General features: G+C 57.3%; 1 protein-coding gene across 5 annotated transcripts in view; it reads right to left on the bottom strand.

Annotated features, from left to right (window-relative positions):
- The window catches only part of GNA12 (G protein subunit alpha 12), a 42,736-nt gene extending 24,174 nt beyond the window's left edge, over positions 1–18,562 (bottom strand). The window contains exon 1 of one of the 5 annotated variants that reach the window (XM_059699390.1): positions 18,064–18,562. In XM_059699390.1, coding sequence (XP_059555373.1) covers positions 18,064–18,423 — 360 coding nt within the window. In that variant the 5' untranslated portion in view covers positions 18,424–18,562. The remainder of the gene's footprint in view (positions 1–18,063) is intronic. The other 4 variants (XM_059699387.1, XM_059699392.1, XM_059699391.1 and 1 more) reach the window with 4 other exon arrangements.
- Between the last annotated feature and the right edge of the window lie 1,012 nt (positions 18,563–19,574).

The raw sequence follows: 19,574 nt of genomic DNA, 5'->3' as shown, positions 1-19,574 counted from the left end.
CAGGCCACGTGCTCTGTGACCGGGACGATGCACAGAGGCTTCTGCGGCAAGCGAGCGAGTGACTGCGCCAGGAAGCTGGGCCTGTGGCTCCTCCCTCCCTCAGTGGCCCGGCCGCCCTCCAGCCACCCGAGTCCCTGAGCCTCCCTCAGCGACAGTGAGAGGCCGGACCGATGCCTGGTGAGCCGTCTCTCCCTGCCAAGTGCCAGCGTGCCAGCGTGCCAGCGGCGGCACCAGGTCAACCACCTTCCTGTGGAGACCTGACCTGCGTGTCCTTAAACCATGACAACGCTTGGTTTAGGAGATGGTTAACGTTCTAATTTGTTCTTCCAGACATTTTCCTCTGAACGTATTTAATCACACGTTCAGCCAATGCTGGATCCCCTCCGCGTGCCGGTACCAGACCCGGCCTGAGGCTCAGGGCACGAGACCAGGGCTGACATTCAGGGCTGGGACCGAGTCAAATGTGGTGCCGGGACCAAGATCCCCAACACCAAGCCCTGCCCACACCGGCTCACGGATGTCAGCCGCGCTCACTCCGCTGCCAGCCTGTGGGCACGCGTCTCCCTGGAGCCTGTGCGTCTCCCCTGCTCCTGGCGCTGCTCCGTGACGCTCTCCTTTGGCAGTTTTTGGGTCTCACGGGCCAGGTGTCACCGGACGGCACTGGCCGACCTCAACGCCACTCCCGTCTGCGCAGCACCGCAGTGCCCTGTGGCTTGGGGAGTCATGGCCGGGCACGGCCTCACCTCCAATCTCAGATCTCAGGAGTCCCTTCTCCAGCCCCAGGGGAGATGAAAGACAGTGACCAGCGAAGGCGGCCAACAAACCCCTACCCCCGCCCAGGGTCTGTGCCCCTACCCAGGGCCCCGCCGTGCGCCCCGCCCGCGCACTCCCTGGACCCCAGGTGGGGCAGAGGTGAGAAGCAGCCATCTTCCAGGAGCACAGCGCCAGCCTCCACTGCGGCCCTGAGACGTCACCCGCGCCAGTGACGGCTCCTCCTGCGTCGCAGCAACCACCCCCCACGCACGGCCGTTTTGCTGGAAGGGCCAGCGCCCGGCCCGGCGGCCTCCCCCCTCATGTGCGACGCAGTTCCCCGGGGACGGGGACGCAGAGGCGAGAGGAGCTGCTGCTATAAAAAGGCTGCTTATCTCAGGAAGTCTCGCACTGAGGACAGAGTGTACGCTGAGGACACGGCCCCGAGCTGAGGTGGGGGGAGTGCTGGGAGGGAGCAGGAAGGGGGGTACGACAGAGAAGACAGGAGAACCCAGGGAGGTGGCCCAGCTCCTTTGGTCTCGGTCAGCTCACAGGAAACCTCTGCCGCCGAGAAGCACACGCTGTGCTGGGAGGCCCGCGTTCCCACAGGACGGGACCACCCGCCACCAGCGCCAGCGAAAGGGCGCAGCGGCATCATGGCGGGCCCGCAGCTCACAGGGGCTTATGCAGCTCACAGGTCCTGCACCTCACAGGGCCTGCAGCTCACAGGGCCTGCACCTCACAGGTCCTGCAGCTCACAGGGGCTTATGCACCTCACAGGGCCCGCAGCTCACAGGTCCTGCACCTCACAGGTCCTGCACCTCACAGGTCCTGCAGCTCACAGGGGCCTGCGTTCCGGTTGGCTGGACGCGCATGACCCGAGGAGACAGAGCTTTTGAAAGCTTCTGTAAACACCGAGCGGGCGCTCTGCTCACAGCTGGGACGGGCAGGCAGCGGTTCCGACGGAGAGGACAGGCCATGACGCCGAGAGGGACGGGCGCCTGCAGGTCTCCTCCCGGGTGAACCACGCACTCAGAACGGAGCCGTGGCCTCGCTGCTCACTCCGCTTGCCGACGGTCACTGTCCTGCCCCCACATTTACTTACGCTTTTAAAACATGTTTTCATTGACTTTTGAGAGGGGGGGGAGAGGAAGAGAGAGGAACATCATCGGCTAGCTGCCTTCTGCACGCCCCTACTGGGGATGGAGCCGGGCATGTGCCCTGACCGGGAGTCATGGGTTGACAACCACTGAGCCACACCAGCCGGGCACCACTGATGTATGTTTGATACTCAATTCGCGCCTGTTCCTGGCATTCTCTCCTCAGTGCCCCGGGAAAGCGTTCACACCTGCTCACACTTGGTATCCAGCCTCTCCTGAGACCGGCTCTCATCCCAGTCACCTCTCGGGTGACATGCTGGATCCTCTCTTGCGTTGGCTGTGGGGGCTACACCTAATGTCTTTCCTCTTGTATTTGACCGGCTGGAGTGCCACACGCCCCGGAATCACCGATCGGCACTGGCGTCCTGGCTGCCGTCGGAGGGGGAGGTCTGTGGCCAAGTGTAAGTGACGTCCTCTTGGGTCACGTCATTTACATAAAATACGTTAAAGCGCAGGCTCAGTATCAAAACAATTTGGGAATAAAAGCCATAATTAAAGAAACAACCACCCGAGTATAATTTTACAAAAGCAATATGCAAGAAAAATGACTATGTATATTTATTACAATACTAGGGGCCCGGTGCACGAAATTCGTGCACTGGGTGTGTGTGTGGGGGGGAGTGTACCTCAGCCCAGCCTGCCCCCTCTCACATACTGGGAACCCTCAGGCGTTGACCCCCATCACCCTCCAATCGCAGGATCGGCCCCTTGCCCAGGCCTGACGCCTCTGGCCTAGGCGTCCGGCCCGGGCAGCGGGGGCCCACAGCTGCAGCGGCCCCGTGATCGTGGGCTCCGCTTTAGGCCCAGGCAAGGGGCCCCTAGCTCCTGGGACTGCCAGCTTCGACCGTGCCCAGCTCCCATCGCTGGCTCCACCCCCACTTCCTGCTATCACTGGCGAGGGTGGAAAAGGCGCCTGATTCTCCGATCATGGCTGGGGGGCAGGGCAAAGGCGGCCCCAGGGCCGCCTTTGCCCTGCCCCCCAGTTCTTAGCTCCCCCCTGGGTTTCTGATCACTGTCAGTGGCAGGGGGCTTCTTCCTGCTTTCCCTTTCGCCTCCCTGCATTGTGCCTACATATGCAAATTAACCGCCATCTTGTTGACAGTTAACTGCCAATCTTAGTTGGCAGTTAATTTGCATATAGCCCTGATTAGCCAATGAAAAGGGTATCGTCGTACGCCAATTACCATTTTTCTCTTTTATTGGTGTTGATATTGCTAATTAACTATTAAAACATGGGGCAAAGTTCTTTTTTAGAAGACTTAATTCAAGATTTAAGTCTTTTCATCTACTTCAAAACACACTGAAACATTTTCCTTTTCCCCACTCATTTATTTTTAAGGATGCCATTTAAAAACACAAGCGAGGAGGTGGGGGCCATGAGGGGATAAGGACACATATGTAATACCTTAATCAATAAAGAAGAAAAAGTAACAGAATGCTGCAGCCATTCCCAAATAAAGCACTATCTAAAAAAGATCCTTTAAAAATAAAATAAAAATATAAAAACACAAGTGAGAGCCCAGCCAGCGTGGCTCAGTGGCTGAGTACAGATCTAAGAACCAGAAGGTCATGGTCAAGGGCACAGGCCCAGGTTGTGGGCTCGATCCCCAGGAGGGGGCGTGCAGGAGGCAGCGGATCCATGATTCTCTCATTAGTGATGTTTTTACCTCTCTCCCTCTCCCTTCCTCTCTGAAATCAATAAAAATGTATTTTAAAAATATAAGTAAAAATAAAAACACGAGTGAGACAAGAGGTCCCCCCCACCCCCCGGGGGGAAGTGGCCGCTGCAGCGGGCACAGGAGGGGGAGCTCGGGCACTTGGGCTCTTCCTTGAAGTTACCAAGAATCAGAAACAAGACCAGTTTCCAATTAAAGAACATGCTGAAGACGCTGTGGCCTCCTCAGCAAATATTTACGCATCCTAAAAATACTCAGGATCACAAAAACCCCGAAGCAAGATTCAAACCACAAATTAAGCTCAAGCGCCTACAATTCCCAATGAACACGCCCGTGACGTCAGAGGAGTGCACGTAGGGAGAGGGGCTTTCGTAATCGCTGATCACGAGATCCGCTCCCAGGCACTCACACCGTCACGCCACGATCGCCACGCAGCCGCGAAGGAGCGCCCAGGGCAGAAGACGCATTTAGACGTGGCACACCCGCCCTGCTCCTCAGACGGGCGCGGTGTCCTGCTCTCCCGGGGGCGGGTCCACAGACGCCCCCAGTCGCCCCGGGCCGCGGCCGTCCCGCACTGCGTGAGGGCGTGGGCTTCTCCCGCGCGGCACCGTGTCCCACGGGGTTTCCGTGTGGCTCTGCTCACGTGGGAGAACGACCACACTGAGTTCAGTTCCCAAGTCCACTTCTGATGCCCCAGGTCAGGGAGAACTATAGATGCCCGGGAACTGTGACCACCCAAGCAAGACTCCCATTTGTTACTATTATTTTTTAATTTGTTATTCCTCACTCAAGGATATTTTTTTACATGGGTTTTTAGAGAGTGGGAGGGAGGGGGAGAGGGAGGGAGAGAGAGAGAGCGCGAAACATCGATGTGAGAGAGACACATCGATGGGTTGCCTCCCACACACACCCTGACGAGGCGGGGATCCGCCTGCAGCCGAGGTCCACGCCCTTGACTGGAATTGAACCTGAGACCCTTCAGTCCGAGGGCTGACGCTCTAACCACTGAGCACCCAGACAGGGGAGACGCCCATTTTAAGAGACGAGCCTGAGGAGATGAGCCAGGCCCGTGTCACAACTCCCGCCGGACAAAGTCTCACGAGAGAATCCTGTGCACGGGGCTCTAACCGGCAAGCGCAAGGCGAAGCCGTCCCTGTGCGCTGGGGGCCGGGGCAGCTGGGGACCCGCTTCTTCACCCTGAGTGACCTTCTTGGAGATGAGGCTGGACCATAAGAAACTGTGTTTTTGTCGGTCAAGAGGGTCACATATGAGAATTTCACACGGTTCAGCCTCTGTGCACTGTTGCTCCGCCCCTGACTGCTTCTGGGAGGTTTTCTATTCCCACGTGAGTATTTACCACACACACACACACACACACACACACACACACACACACACACACACGTGTACCTCCATCCCCAGACTGAGCTTATAACACTAGCTGCAGAGGGGAGAGGGGGTGTTCGAGGCTCGCTGGCCCAGCTGGACAGACACCGGCGGGCACCCCAGCTCAGGGCACCTGGACACAAGCAGGCACGCTCCCTGGGGGCAGGCGGCTCCCGGGACAGACCAAGAGGCTGAGTCCCTCGTGCTCACTCCTCCTCCCAGACTCCGTGGTCCTGCCGCTCACCCCCTGGGAACCAAGGGCGAGGGAAGGTGAGGAAACGACTGTGGCTGAAACGCCTCTTGCGGACAAATGAGGCCAGAGGCATGAAGACCCTGCCACCACCTGACCCCCACCTGACCCGAGGGTTCCAAGAGAACCCAGTAAATACCAGATAAGGTGCTGCCAACATGGCAGAGCCCCTTACGGAGGGCAGGCGCTGCTCCTTCTAGCAGGTGGCTCGGGAGTGTGTGCGCGCACAGCACTCTCTCTCACACACACACACTCACAGTACACACGCACGCACAGCACGCACACACGTGCACACAGCACTCTCACACACGCACACACGCGCGCACACAGCACGCATGCACACACACAGCACGCACACAACACTCTCATACACACAGCACACACACTCACAGCATGCACATGTGCACGCACACGTGCACACACAGCACGCGCGCCCACACAGCGCTTGCTGGCCGGGCTTCCTGCGATGCTGACCCGATGAGACGCCTGCTGTGGCCGCAGGTCCCGGGGGATCTGGAACGCGGCTCAAACAGCTCCTCACGCTGCAGTCCGCCAGGTGAGCGCCGACAGGACGTACACGGCCGTTTCTGTCTCAGTTCCACCGGCCTCTCGGGAGCTCCCCCCGCCCCCCACTTCCACAGCTCACACCTGCCTCAGCCTCGCCGGTCATCGCGATCCCAGGAAGACACGTCCTTCCCCCCGGGCGAGAGCAGCAGCACATGAAACTGCCATTGTGGACTGCGCGTCCTTGAGAAAACACCTGGATGCCCATCAAACAGAAGTAGTTTGGCACCCCCTGTGCCAACCATGCCCAACACGACACGGAGTGCCCGGGGGCAGCCCTGCTCGGCCTGGCCGGGGCTCAGTCGGTTGGGCGTCGTCCCGAGCACGAACAGGTGCGGGTTTGATCCCGTCAGGGCACACGCGGGGCTGCAGGTTCGATCCCGGTGTTGGGGTGCAGGAGGCCGCGGGCTCTCACACCGATCCTTCTCTCTCTCCCCTCCCGCTCCCCCTCTCTCTAAAATAAAACAGACACAAAAGCCCTGCGCACAGTGCTGGAAACTCGCACGGCCACACCTTGGGAGGGGCCTCTCCTTCACCCACAGGGAGCCAGCAGGGAGCAGGGGCTGAGGGACTCCCTCCCTCCCCGTCTCCCGAAGTGTCAGGTCTTCCGTTTGGAGCACACGCCTTGTCTACAAAGACGAACACAAGTACCTTGAAAATGAAGCCACTCTGCACCCCAAAGTGCCCGGCCCATGCCTGCCTTGCTGACCAGCACTGAGCACGGACTGCCTGTCACGGGCTCCCGGCAGCCTGAGTCACCGGGGCCCCAGGACGTGCCCAGCAGCTCTAGCCCAGGTGACCCTCGTCACACCCCCGTGCACAGGCTCCTGTCTCCCAGGGACTTCACAGTGACCTTCCGGCGCCCCTCCCCGCCCGCGTCTCCCATCCCCACAGTAGCCCACGGGCAGACGGGCAGGAGGACAGGAGGGCCCAGCGCCGGGCAGCCTGCACTCAGCTCACGCACAGGGCAGCGCTGAGGCCCGGCCCTGCACGCCGGCGCGGGCTTCCCACAGCCTCACCCGCTCGGAGCCTCTGCTGGCCGGTCCGCACAGGCACTTGGGCTCACGGGAAGCCACCGTGCCAGCCACCGGACACCCCCCCCCCCCCGAGGTCCCCACAGCGCGAACACTGAGGACACAGGTTCTGAGTCTCCGTGTCCCCTTGGCTTAGCGTCCGCTCGGCTGTCTAAGTGGACAGGTGACCTGAGGCCTGCCCACACCAGGGAGGTCTGGCTGCCCAGTTGATGGCACAGGGCAGCTGACCAGGCTGGTGCCAAGGTTCAGGCCAGACGGTCACACAGACGCCCAGCTCAGAGAGAGGGGCTGTCCCAGGCCTCTGCCCCTTCAGAGAGCGGGCCCGGAACATTCTCCGCCCGTGGCATCCGCTGCCCTCTGTCCACCTGCGAGAATCCCACAGCCACACTGTCCCTGTCCTGGTTCGCTGCACTCACAGCACAAGTTCCGAGCGACTCAGTCCACCGGGCGATGGGCGTGGCCTCTCTAACGAAGCTTTCCATTCCCAGGACCAGGGGTGGGGGACGTCCGGCCCGCGGGCCATCTAGGCCTCAAAATCATTTGGCCAGGCCCTGCCAAGGCATTAGGGGCGAGGTGACTCAGTGTTCGACCGAAGATAGCCGGCTCGTTTTCAAGTTGGTAATTTTGTATGGCCCTTGAATGACATTACAAATAGGCAACGGCCGCTGGCAGAATAAGGGTTCCCACCCCTGCCCTGGACCGCGCGCCTGGGCCTGCGTGAGCATCGAGCCCGTGTGAGACTGTCGTCCTGCCCAGACCCCAGGCGCGGAGCAGCCGCAGCCAGCGACCCCCGGCAGCGACCCCCGCGCTCGGCTCCGGCTCCAGGGCAGGCGGCGGCGGGAAGCAGGCCCCCCGCCCACCAGCAGGGATGCAGATGCCTCTGGCGCTTTGTTTACCTGCAAAGGACATGACTCACGGCCTGACACGGCCTGTCTTGGGCCGCCACGGCCTCCAGGTGGTGCAGGCTACGCGCAGGTCGTTGCACAACGCGGGCCTCCGGGTTGGAGGCCGCCCTGTAATTATCTCTCCAGGTAACACTATGTCCGTCCTCGTTCCACCAGAACCCAGACCAGTGAGATCCATGTCGACACTCAGCTGTGTCACTGCAGAGTCTGGCTCCGAGCCTCCACAGACCACTATCCAGCGTCCAGCCAGAGGTTCCCACCTCAGCGGACAGTCGGCGGGAAGGCAGCCTGTCCGCTAAGGCAGATTCCGAAAGCCGGGGACCAAGCGGCATGTGCTCTGGACCCCCAAACAGCCAGCGGGCCTCTCTGGGGTGTTAGCGATGGCCAGGGTTGGGTTTGCATGACTGAGAGACCAGCCCGCGTGCCCGGCAGTAACAGTGGACCTGCCACTGAAATGCGATTTGCCAGCAGGAACCCCACCCCGGGCGCTCTCCCGGGCCCAGGGCACACGGACGCCCCGTCCCACAAACCACTGCGGCCTGGAGACGGGGCTGCTCCGGAACCCGGGCAGCGGCGGGCGGGTCACGAGCTCAGCACAGAGCAGCGGCGCAGCTTCCTGCGAAGCCCCGTCGCCGCAGCCAAAGAAAACACGGCCCGCGCCGCCCTGAGGAGGAGGAGGAGGAGGAGGGGACCAGCTCGCAGAGCCCAGCACAGGCGCAGCCAGTCCACGGCAGACCTCGAGCCGCCCCTCACCGCACGCTGTCCGCCCGCCGCTACATGTGCACGTGTGTTATCTAGGGGAAGGTGCCACGGATACATGTGTGCACGTGTGTTATCTAGGGGGAGGTGCCATGGATACATGTGTGCACGTGTGTTATCTAGGGGAAGGTGCCACGGATACATGTGTGCGTGTGTGTTTTCTAGGGGAAGGTGCCACCGCTACATGTGTGCATGTGTGTTTTCTAGGGGAAGGTGCCACCGCTACATGTGTGCACGTGTGTTTTCTAGGGGAAGGTGCCACCGCTACATGTGTGCATGTGTGTTTTCCAGGGGAAGGTGCCACCGCTACATGTGTGCACGTGTGTTTTCTAGGGGAAGGTGCCACCGCTACATGAGTGCACGTGTGTTATCTAGGGGAAAGTGCCCACTGCTACATGTGTGCATGTGTGTTTTCTAGGGGAAGGCATGGCTTCCAGCGCGAGTACTGAGACCACGGGTCTGCAGCAAGCACGCATCGTGACCCCGGGTACTAGAAAGTTCCATCCAGCTCTTCCACTCATTCTCGTCTAGAACCTCCTCCGATCAGAATCCCCTGCCTGACCACACAGACGCTGGGCGGAGACGGCCGAGACGGGCCCTGCGTCTCCTCCGCCTGCCGAACCCCGTGGACTTCAAAGGCCGGCGCGGCACACGCCCCCGACAGACTCTTCCAGGGGCCTGGCCAGAGCGCCCTCCTGCTCTCCGAGCGCCTCTGCGCCACTGAGCCTGGCACACACCCGACTGGGCACAGGGTGCCTGTCTCCTCCGCTGCCAGCGTGCCCGGGGCAGGGACTGGCAGCGCTCACTGTGGGCCCCCAGCACCTGGCAGAGGGTCTCGGGTCCATGCCAGAAAAGTCTGTCAAGGTGGTTCTCCGTTCCCGCGTCAATAGGAGATGCTCGTTTTAAGGCTTTAGTCCAGCGATTCTCAACCTGTGGGTCGCGACCCCTGAAAATACATCCTGCATATCAGATATTTACATGATTCATAACAGTAGCGAAATTACAGTTATGAAGTAGCAACGAAAATAATTTTATGGTTGGGGGTCACCACAGCATGAGGAGCTGTATTAAAGGGTCGCGGCGTTAGGAAGGTTGAGAACCACTCCTTCGCCAGGTTCCTAAACCGTGGATACTCAGGTGGGGGGTGGTGAAAGGGACACCCAGCAACCACATGCATGACGCTGTGATCTCCAGGCTGTAACGGAGGAGAAACAGCTAACACAGCTAACGTTTCATGTACTCCCCGCGGCTGTGAAATTCAGCGTTACAGAGGCTCCGTCCGAGCGGCGAGGGAGGGGCCGAGGGGGAGCCTGGCTGCGGGGCCTGGGCACACAGCGCCCGCACCATCGCTGAGCCGCCACGTCCACCGGGAGGGAGAGACGGTCACCTCTGAGGTCAGGAAAACACAACGCGGGACAGGGAGTATTTACAGGAAGTCAAAGCGACGCGCAGACTCCCATGACCCGTGGCGGGGCCTGGAGGAGATGACGCGGGGCTGACACGCTCCCACTCAGCCACCGCTGCCGCCAGGGAAGGGCCTGGTCCTGGAATCCCAGCGGGAGGGAGACTTCCGGTTCCGCCCAGACTCTCCCTCCCCCCTCTCCCTCCCCTGAATGCCAGCCTCTGAGCAAGAGGACACGGTGGGCAGGAGAGGTGTCGCTATGGGCTCCACCGCAGGCGAGGATGCCCTCCAGGGGCGGGGGCGCAGATGCTGGGGCGAAGCAGAACGAAGGACGGGGAGCAAACCCCACTGGAGAACGCAGAGAAGGCTCCACAGGGAGAGGGCCAGGCGCGGGCGTCAGGAAGGGACACGCTCCGAGCGGGCCGCGGCGGGGCACAGGCGCAGACGGGCCTGCCCTTGTGGGCGTGAAACCCCATCTGAGGGCTGCAGTCAAGCCAAGGATGCAACGTCCCAAGAATACAAACACGTAGGACATTTAAGTCTGAACTGTGTGGAGGGCAAAGGGAGCTGAGTGGGAGCAGAGTGTCCACACTTCACTTCAAGCTGCAACACAGGTTCCAGCACCGGGACCAGCTTCAGTGGTTCCCAACCTTCTGGCCCTTTAAATACAGTTCCTCCTGTTGTGACCCGACCATAACATTATTTTCATTGCTACTTCATCACTGTCATGTTGCTACTGTTAGGAATCGTCATGTAAATATCTGATATGCAGGATGGTCTTAGGCGACCCCTGTGAAAGGGTCGTTCGCCCGCCAAAGGGGTGGCGACCCACAGGTTGAGAACCGCTGCTCCAGATGTGTGCATAGTAAACCTAGAGCCACCGCCACGAAACGAGGCAGAGCTGTGCCTGACACACGCGACAACCAATCATCAAAGACAGAATCCCGAGACACCTTCCCATCCCCCACAGGGAGGCCCTGGCCGGTGGCTCAGTGGTTGGAGTGTCAGCCCTTAGACCGAAGGGTCTCGGGCTCGATTTCCAGCCGGGGGCGGTTGTTCAATGTGTCTCTCTCTCTTTCCCCCCTCCCTCCCTTCCACTCTCTCTAAAAATTAATGGAAAAAATATCCTTGGGTGAGGGTTAAAAATAAAAAAATAACCCACAGGAAGGTAAGAAATAAGAAAAGAATAAAATGAGCCCTCGCCAGTTTGCTCAGTGGTTAGAGCACCAGCCTGCTGATTGAAGGCTCGAGGGTTCGATTCCTGTCAAGGGCACATACCTCGGTTGGAGGCTCAATCCATCCCTAGCCCCGGTTGGAACACGTGTGGGTGTCACCCAGTTGATGGGTCTCTCTTACATCGATGTTTCTCTGACTCTCCCCCTCCCTTCCACTCTCTCTAAAAATCAATGGAAAAAATATCCTCAGGTGAGGATCAAAAAATAATAACAATAAAATGAGACTTATGCCCCAACATGTTAATAGTTACTTTACCTTAAATATAAATGGTCTAAATGTACAAACTAATGGACAGGTATGAATAGAGTAGATAAAGATGATATGATGTAACAACACGCTGACTATAAAACTCAATTCACACAACTCAGTAGGTCGGTTACAAGCACACGATAGCACTCAGGACAGAAAAGTGGCCGCGTTCAGACAGACAGATGTCAGAGCAAAGAAAACTTCCAGAGACAAGGAGGGAATCACTAATGACGGACGGATCAATCCCCCAGGAGACGTCATCCGAATATTTACACACCACACAGCAGAGGCTCAGCCTGCTCGAAGCCAGCACTGAGCTCAAGGGGAGACCGACAAATCCACCATCAGACCGGTGGCCCGTGAGCAACACGGCCTTGAGCTGCTGGAGCCACTTGCGTACGGATTTTTTTCCAACAGGTGCTGCAGATGTGCCTTCTCTTCCCTGTGACTTTCTTAACATGCGCTCTCCTCTAGCTTACGTTGTCAGAATACAGCAGAGAATACACATAACATAAACAATACGTGCGAATGGACTGGCACGTCATCGGTCAGGCTTCGGTCGGCAGTGACTGCGTGGAGGGTGGAGACGTGGACACGGCACTCTCAGCAGCTGCCACCCTCGGTCAGCGAGGCGACAGGAAGACACCCCGTCAGCCCACAGGGTCTCACTGACAGAGGAGAGCACTTCCCCGAATACCACCTTTCCCAGTTCCCACGGACCGTTCGCAGACACGGGCGCACAGAATACAGACCATAGTCAGACCCTGACAAATTTAAAAGAAACGAAACCACACAGAGTGCTCTGGCCATAATGGAGTCAGAGAAGTCAGTAACAAAGGCGGCAGGAAAACCCATAAACTCTCAGAAACAACGACGGGCCTCTGGGTAATCTGTGGGTCAGAGAAGACATCGCAAAAGCAATCAAAACGCACGTGGATCTAAGTAAAAACGGAAATACCGCACACAGACACATGTGGGCAGGCGAACGCGGCGCTGGGCGGGAAGCTACAGCACTAGGAACGCTTACGGCAGAAGAGAGGAAATGTCTCAAACACGCCAGTCTCCACCTTAAGAAACTAGGGAAAAACAGCAAATAAACCCAAAGGAAGTAGAAGGAAGGAAATGATAAAGAGTAGCAATAAATGCAATTGAAAATAGAAAAAGCCTAGCTGGTTTGGCTCAGTGGATAGAGCGTCCGCCTGTGGACTGAAGGGTCCCAGGTTCGATCCCAGCCAAGGGCACAGGCCCGGATTGCAGGCTCGATCCCCAGTGGGGGGCGTGCAGGAGGCGGCCGATCAATGATTCTCTTTATCATTGATGTTTCTATTTCCCTCTCCCTTCCTCTCTGAAATCAATAAAATAAATATTTTTTAAAAATAGAAAAAAAAACATAAAGAAGAACCAATGAAATAAAAAGCTGGATCCTCAGGGGGAGAAAATCAAGAAATCTGATAAAGTTCTAGGAAGATGGACAAAAATGAAAAGGAAAGGAACAGAAGCCAAGGCTACTCTCTCCACTCAGTTCAACATCACACGACAAGTCCCAGTGCTGCACTAAGGCTAGAAAAAGACATAGAAGGCATACCCGTGGGGCAAGAACAAAGGAAACCGTCCCTATCTGCAGACAACACGATGACTTATCTACAGAATCCCAAGGAACGCACGGGAAAGCCCTGGAACCGGTAAGGATATTCCACACGGTCGCCGGGCACCAGGCTGAGACACAAGAATCAGTCCCGTCGCTGTGCTAACGAGGAGCATTTGGAAATGGAAAATAAAAGCACAGTGTCCTTTAAAACGGCTCCAAAGGAAATGAAATGCTTTAGCACAAATGGAACAAAACACAGGCAGGATGCACAGGCTGACAATCACAAAATGCCGGTCAGAGATGACCTTCTAAACCAGCGGTTCTCAACCTGTGGGTCGCGACCCCTTTGGGGGTCGAACGACCCTTTCACAGGGGTCGCCTAAGACCATCAGAAAACACATATATAATTACATATTGTTTTTGTGATTAATCACGATGCTTTAATGATGTTCAATTTGTAACAATGAAAATACATCCTGCATATCAGATATTTACATGACGATTCATAACAGTAGCAACATTACAGTGATGAAGTAGCAACGAAAATAATTGTATGGTTGGGGGTCACCACCACATGAGGAGCTGTATTACAGGGTCGCGGCATTAGGAAGGTTGAGAACCACTGTAAATGAAGACATACCATGTTCATGGACTGTAAGACTCACAACAGAGATGTCTATTCTCTCCAAATTGATCTGTAGTTTTAATAAAATTGCTATAAAAATCCAAGCTAAGTTTTTTTTTATAGGCACAGACAAACTTACTCTAAAACTTATAAGGAAAGGCACAGTCCCAGGAATAACTAAGAAATCTTGAAATTGTTTTCATCTATATTAAGGCCTACTAATGGCTAGAGTAATCAACACAGTGTGATGCTGGCAGAGGAGAGACAGACAGGTCAGTGGGTGGAACAGAGAACCCAGAAATAGAACCATACTGATTTTTAAAAAAAATTTAAGTTATTGATTTTTTAGAGAGAGAGGGGGGGTGGAAATGAAGAAACATTGATTTTTTGTTGTTGTTCCGTTCATTTATTCCTTCCTTGGTTGATTCTTCTATGTGCCCTGACTGGGGACTGAACCAGCAACCATGCCCTATCGCAGGGGTCCTCAAACTACGGCCCGCGGGCCACATGCAAATACAAATATTGTATTTGTTCCCGTTTTGTTTGTTTACTTCAATATAAGATATGTGCAGCCTGCATAGGAATTTCTTCATAGTTTTTTTTTAAACTATAGTCCGGCCCTCCAACGGTCTGAGGGACAGTGAACTGGCCCCCTGTTTAAAAAGTTTGAGGACCCCTGACCTATCGGGACAATGCTCCAACCAACTGCGCTGCCCGGCCAGGGCCGACCCCACTGATTTTTGACTAAACGTGCAAAAGCAAGTCAATGGAAGAAAGGCAGTCTTTTCAACAGATGTTGCTGAAACAATTTAATATACATAAGCCACAAAAAAAAAAAAGGAAAAGAAAAGAAACCCTTCACCTTATACAAATATTAATTCAAAATGCATCAGGGACTTAAATGTAAAACTATAAAACCTTTAGAAAAAAAATAGGAAATCTTTGGGATCTATGGCTAGACGAAGTGTTTTGACACCTGACATCAAAAGCATGAGCCATAAAGGGAAAAACTGATGAAATGAGCCTCATTAAAAGGGAAAACTTGGCTCCCTGCAAGTCGAGTGGATGAAAAGTCACCCTAGGCCAGCGGTTCTCAACCTGGGGGTGGTGACCCCTTTGGCGGTCGAACGACCCTTTCACAGGGTCGCCTAAGACCATCCTGCATATCAGATGTTTACATGATGATTCCTAACAGTAGCAACATGACAGTTATGAAGTAGCAACGAAAATAATGTTATGGTTGGGTCACAACAGGAGGAACTGTATTTAAAGGGCCAGAAGGTTGAGAACCGTTGCAGACAGACCGGGAGAAAATACTTGCAAACCACGTATCTGAGCTCACAGAAAGGCGTTCAACACTGCGACCCACGAGGGCAATGTGGTCACACAGCAGTGCGGCACTCACACCGCCAGACGCCGGGACTGAAGAGGCGACACCGCCAACGCCGGGCGCGTGGGGCAGCGGCTCACTGCCGCAGGGCCGGTGAGGGTGTAAAACAGGGCGCCCACTTTGCAAACAGTGTCCTCACAAAACTGAACATGCAGCCCGGCCGGTGTGGCTCGGTGGTAGAGTGCTGACCTATGAACCAGGAGGTCAAGGTTTTGTTTTTTGATTCCCAGTCAGAGCACATGCCCGGGTTGTGGGCTTGATCCCCAGTCGGGGGCCTGCAGGAGGCCGCCGATCCATGATTCTCTCATCATGGATGTTTCTCTCTCCCTTTCCCTTCCTCTTTTTAAAATCAATAAAAAAAAACATTAAAAAAAATCAATGGAAAAATATCCCTGGGTGAGGACTAACAAAATAAATAAATAAGTAAAAGGAAAAAGAAAATCACAAAAAAACTAAAAAACAAAACTGAACATGCAGCTACCATACAACTGACCAATTTTATCCCGGATACACGAAAACTGATGCACATACCAAAACATGTACAGGAGTGATCATAGGTTTGCTCATGCGAGACACAAACGGGAAAGGACCCAGAGGTTCCCCGACAGGTAAGTGGTGCGCTGTGGTAAATCCACACCACGGATGCTGCTCGGCAATCAAAAAGCAGAAACGACTGGTGACTGACACCTGAAACCACGTGGCTGAATCCCCAGGGAGTTAAGCTGAGGGCTAAAAGCCAATTCCAAAAGATCACATTTTGCCTGCTTTGCGTATATAATATTCTTGAAGTGGCAGAAGCATACACTCGAGAGCAGACAGGTCAGTGCCAGGGCAGGGAGTGGCTATAAAAGGCAACATGAGGCGCCCTTAAGGTGATGGAATGTTCTGTACCTTTCCCCACGTCAACATCCCGGCTGCAACGCTGCACTGCAGTTTCGCAAGATGCTTCCACGGAGGCTGACCAGGTGGAGGGGACATGATGTCTGTATTATTTCTTACAACTGCATAGGACTCTGTGATTATCTCAAAATTAAAAGTAAAAAAAAAAAAAAAAAAGACCAGGTTCCCAGCTCTGCCACCTACTAATTAGGTAACTGACCTTGAATTTAACCCCGGATCTCCAAATTCTCCTGGCTAAATGGCACAGAGCCATCGGAAGTGCCATGGGAGGTGAATGCGGGTGTGAGCGCCTGGCGATGAGCATGGCGGGCAGCTAGCGCTTTACACACAGCACAAATACTGTTCTGAACAGCACCATTCCACTGTCCCCCGTGAAGCCATCCCAGGCCTCTCCCCTGAGGGATCTGTCCTAACGAGCTACTGAAATAGTCACAAGAAATGAAGTGCGCTTCACACTACGAACTGCAATTAGTGAACATCGTGGGAAGGAAACTGGGTGTTGGTTCAACAAGCCCCTGTCTGTTGCTAAGTCGGTGAGGTTCACGTTTCTAGGCATCGGGAAAAGCTTAAGACCGAGTTTTCTAAAACACATTTCCACACTGATCCAGACGAAGATTCTGTGTTTTCCAAAATATCTACTCTGCCTCTCGAGTTAAAGAAACGAGGAGACAGTCGGCCGGATCTTTGTGCCCGGCTTGGAGGCCAGAAAAGCAGCAGAAAGCAACGCTGGCCAGGGCCACAGAAAGACAATCAAGTGCACTTTACCCCAGAGGACGAGGGGAATTTCAAACACACAGCGGTCCCGGAATCGCCCCGGGCACCCGGCCTCGGAGGGCTGGGCCCACTGACTCACCAGGGGCTTTGGAAAGAGGTGAAGAGGGGAGGGGAGGTTTTATCACTGAGGTCGCTCTCTCCCTGATCCTAAAAGGGCTATTTCTACGACAGTAAAATATTTCAGTAACAGACGCATCACGTGGGAATGCGGGCGCGGGACTCCGGATGCGGGCCTGGACGCTGGCAGCCCAGGGTCCCAGGATCCCAGCACCCAGGCCCCGGCGAGGAGGCCCTAGCCGGCCAAGGCCAGATTTTCCTGGGGGTGAGGAGGGAACCGTGCCCGAGGGGAGGGAGCTACCCCCCTGGCTAACTTTAAGTCCTTCGGGCACACAAACCTCGCCTCCAGGCCGCGGCCTCTACCTCGGCTTCCAGACAACCCTCCTAATTTGGTTCCCACCACCAGGCCTGGGGAGGGCGGTGAGGGGACAGGCAGGGGAGATGAGGACCTGAAACCAGGGAAATGGGCATCCAGGGGCATCCAGGGGCAGTCCCGGGCGGGTCCCCCAGACCCTGCGCACACAGGCTAGGGAGACACCAGGACCAGACTCTGTCCATCTACAGGTTTTTTGTTTTCCCCCCAATAAATTGTAAGGAGTAAAATCGGAGCAAGAGACAACGGAGAACCTGGAGCACCACGGCACCTAAGTCGTGTATTAGAGGGAGGCGATTGTATCCGGACGCAAACAAACAAAGCAACTCGGTGCGCGCGGAGGGGGTGGGAACAGGCTGGTACCCGAGATGCGTGCGAGGGGTCGTGGGTTCCCGGCTGATGCGGGGAGACATGCGCTCAAGCTAGGTCTCACCCGCCGGCACCCCGCAGGGCGGCAGGGGCCCAGGTGGACGCTGGCCCGGGGACGTCCAGGCGCCCCCTGTCCTACCAGGTACACGGCTGACCTTTTCCGGATAAACACTCGGAACCGGAGGCTGCGGCCCGTTCCTCCCGCGTTCCCGGCGTTCGTCTACGCCCACCGGGAGGGCAGGGCAGGGCAGGCTCCCCGGCTGGACCGGGCACCGCGCCGCTGCCATCGCGGAGGGGCGCGCCCTCGCCCGGGTCCGGGGGCCTCCCCACCGCTGAGACCCCTCCCCGCCGGCCCCCAAAGCTGGCCGGCCTCCCGCTCCCACCGCGCCCAGGCCCTTACGAGGGCAGGGCGGGAGCGAAGGCCGCCACGCCGCCGGGCACACGGGGCGCGCATCCTTGGCCCGCTCCCCGCAGCGGGGGGCACGTGGCCGCAGGCAGGGGGCGGTGCCCGCGCCTGGGGACGGCCCCGGGCGGGAGGGGGTCCCGGCGGGGGTCCGGGGGCCGCACCTGCGCGCACTGGGCACACCTGGGCGCACCTGGGCACACCTGGACACACTTGAACGCACCTGGGCGCAGGTGTGCGGGGGCGCGGCGACGCACGCACCTTGAGGATGTTGTCGAAGATGGTGTCGCGGAACTCGAGCAGCGCCTTCTGGTCGAACTCGCGGCCGTGGATGATGCGCATCTGCTTGAGGAAGGTGGACTTGCCGCTCTCGCCCGCGCCCAGCAGCAGGATCTTGACCAGACGCCGCACGGCGCGCCGCTCGCGGGCCAGCCCCGCGTCGATGTCCCGGCTGCGCCGCCGCGCCTCGCGCTCCGCGTCGCGGGCCCCGCTGCCGCTCGCCCTGCGCTCGCGGCCCCCGCCGGCCTCGGCCGGCAGCAGGCAGCGGCTGAGGGTCCGCACCACGCCGGACATGGCCGCTCAGGCCATGGACCCCGCCGCGGGCGAGGCGAGCCCCGCGCGGCAGCCGGCCGCTCCCTCAGGCCGCGTCCGCCGCCGCCGCCGCCCGGAGGCCCGCTCTCGCCCGCCGCTTGGCCCCGGCGGAGGGGCGGGGCGACGCGGCCCGGGGCCCGGGGATTGGTCAGGCTGCCTCCCATACGGACGAACGCGCCCTCCGATTGGTCCGTGCCACGCCGAAAGGCGGGCATCCCTCCGGCTTTTGGGGCGTGGTCGGAGCCGAAAGAGGCGGGACCTTGGGGGTGGAGGCGCTTTTCATTGGACGCTCGGGCTGAGGTTCTTTCTTTCAGAATGAAAGGGAGGCGGGGTCGTCGGGGAGGCGGAGTGGTCGTCCGCCATGACCAATTATAATTGCTCCGGGTGCACGTCAATCACGGAGAAAGTGTCTGGGATTGGGGGTTTTGCGAAAGGGGGCGGGACCAGAAGTGCCAGGTGTACAAAAAGTCTCCCTGGATCCCCAGATGGGACCAACCTGTGAGACCTGGGACTCTGCACTTTGCGCTCCGTGTTGCCCGAAAGCTGGGGAATGCCGATGAGAGAGGTTCACCTGCCGCTCGACCTGTGTTTAGGGAGGCAGCTGCTTAAACCATTTTCCTTCCAGGAACGGGGAGGGGGATGGGCCATACATTTCAGACAAATGCGCCCTTTGAGAGCCGCCTGGGCTCTGGCTGCTTCCCGGGAGCGGGCGAACCAACCACCAGAATCACCGCAGTGACTGAGCGCGGGGCCTGGCGCTGCTGGGTCAGCGCTGGAACCTGCACTGGACCCCGTGCCAGTTGACCAGTTGAATAACCTCTTCAGCAGGCCCTCCTCCTCCCTCACCTGTTTTGTTTTAAGTTTATGTTGTTATTGATTTTTGAGAAAGAGCGGGAGGGAGAGACAGAAACATCAATGATGAGGGAAGCATCACTGATGGGCTGCCTCCTGCACACCCGCTACCTGAGACCAGGCCTGCAACCCAGCACGTGCCCTGCGGGGGGATTGAACCAGTGACCTCTGGGTTGGTTGACACTCAACCGACTGGGCTACACCGGATGGTAGCACCTACCCACATGGCTTGAAGCATAAACAGAAGATGAACTTGCACAACCCGGAGCCCGGCGCCCGGG

Source organism: Myotis daubentonii, chromosome 5 (assembly GCF_963259705.1).
Source record: "Myotis daubentonii chromosome 5, mMyoDau2.1, whole genome shotgun sequence".
NCBI lineage: Eukaryota > Metazoa > Chordata > Mammalia > Chiroptera > Vespertilionidae > Myotis > Myotis daubentonii.
The sequence above is the reverse complement of the archived record's forward strand: the minus strand, read 5'-3'. Positions and strand labels throughout refer to the sequence as shown.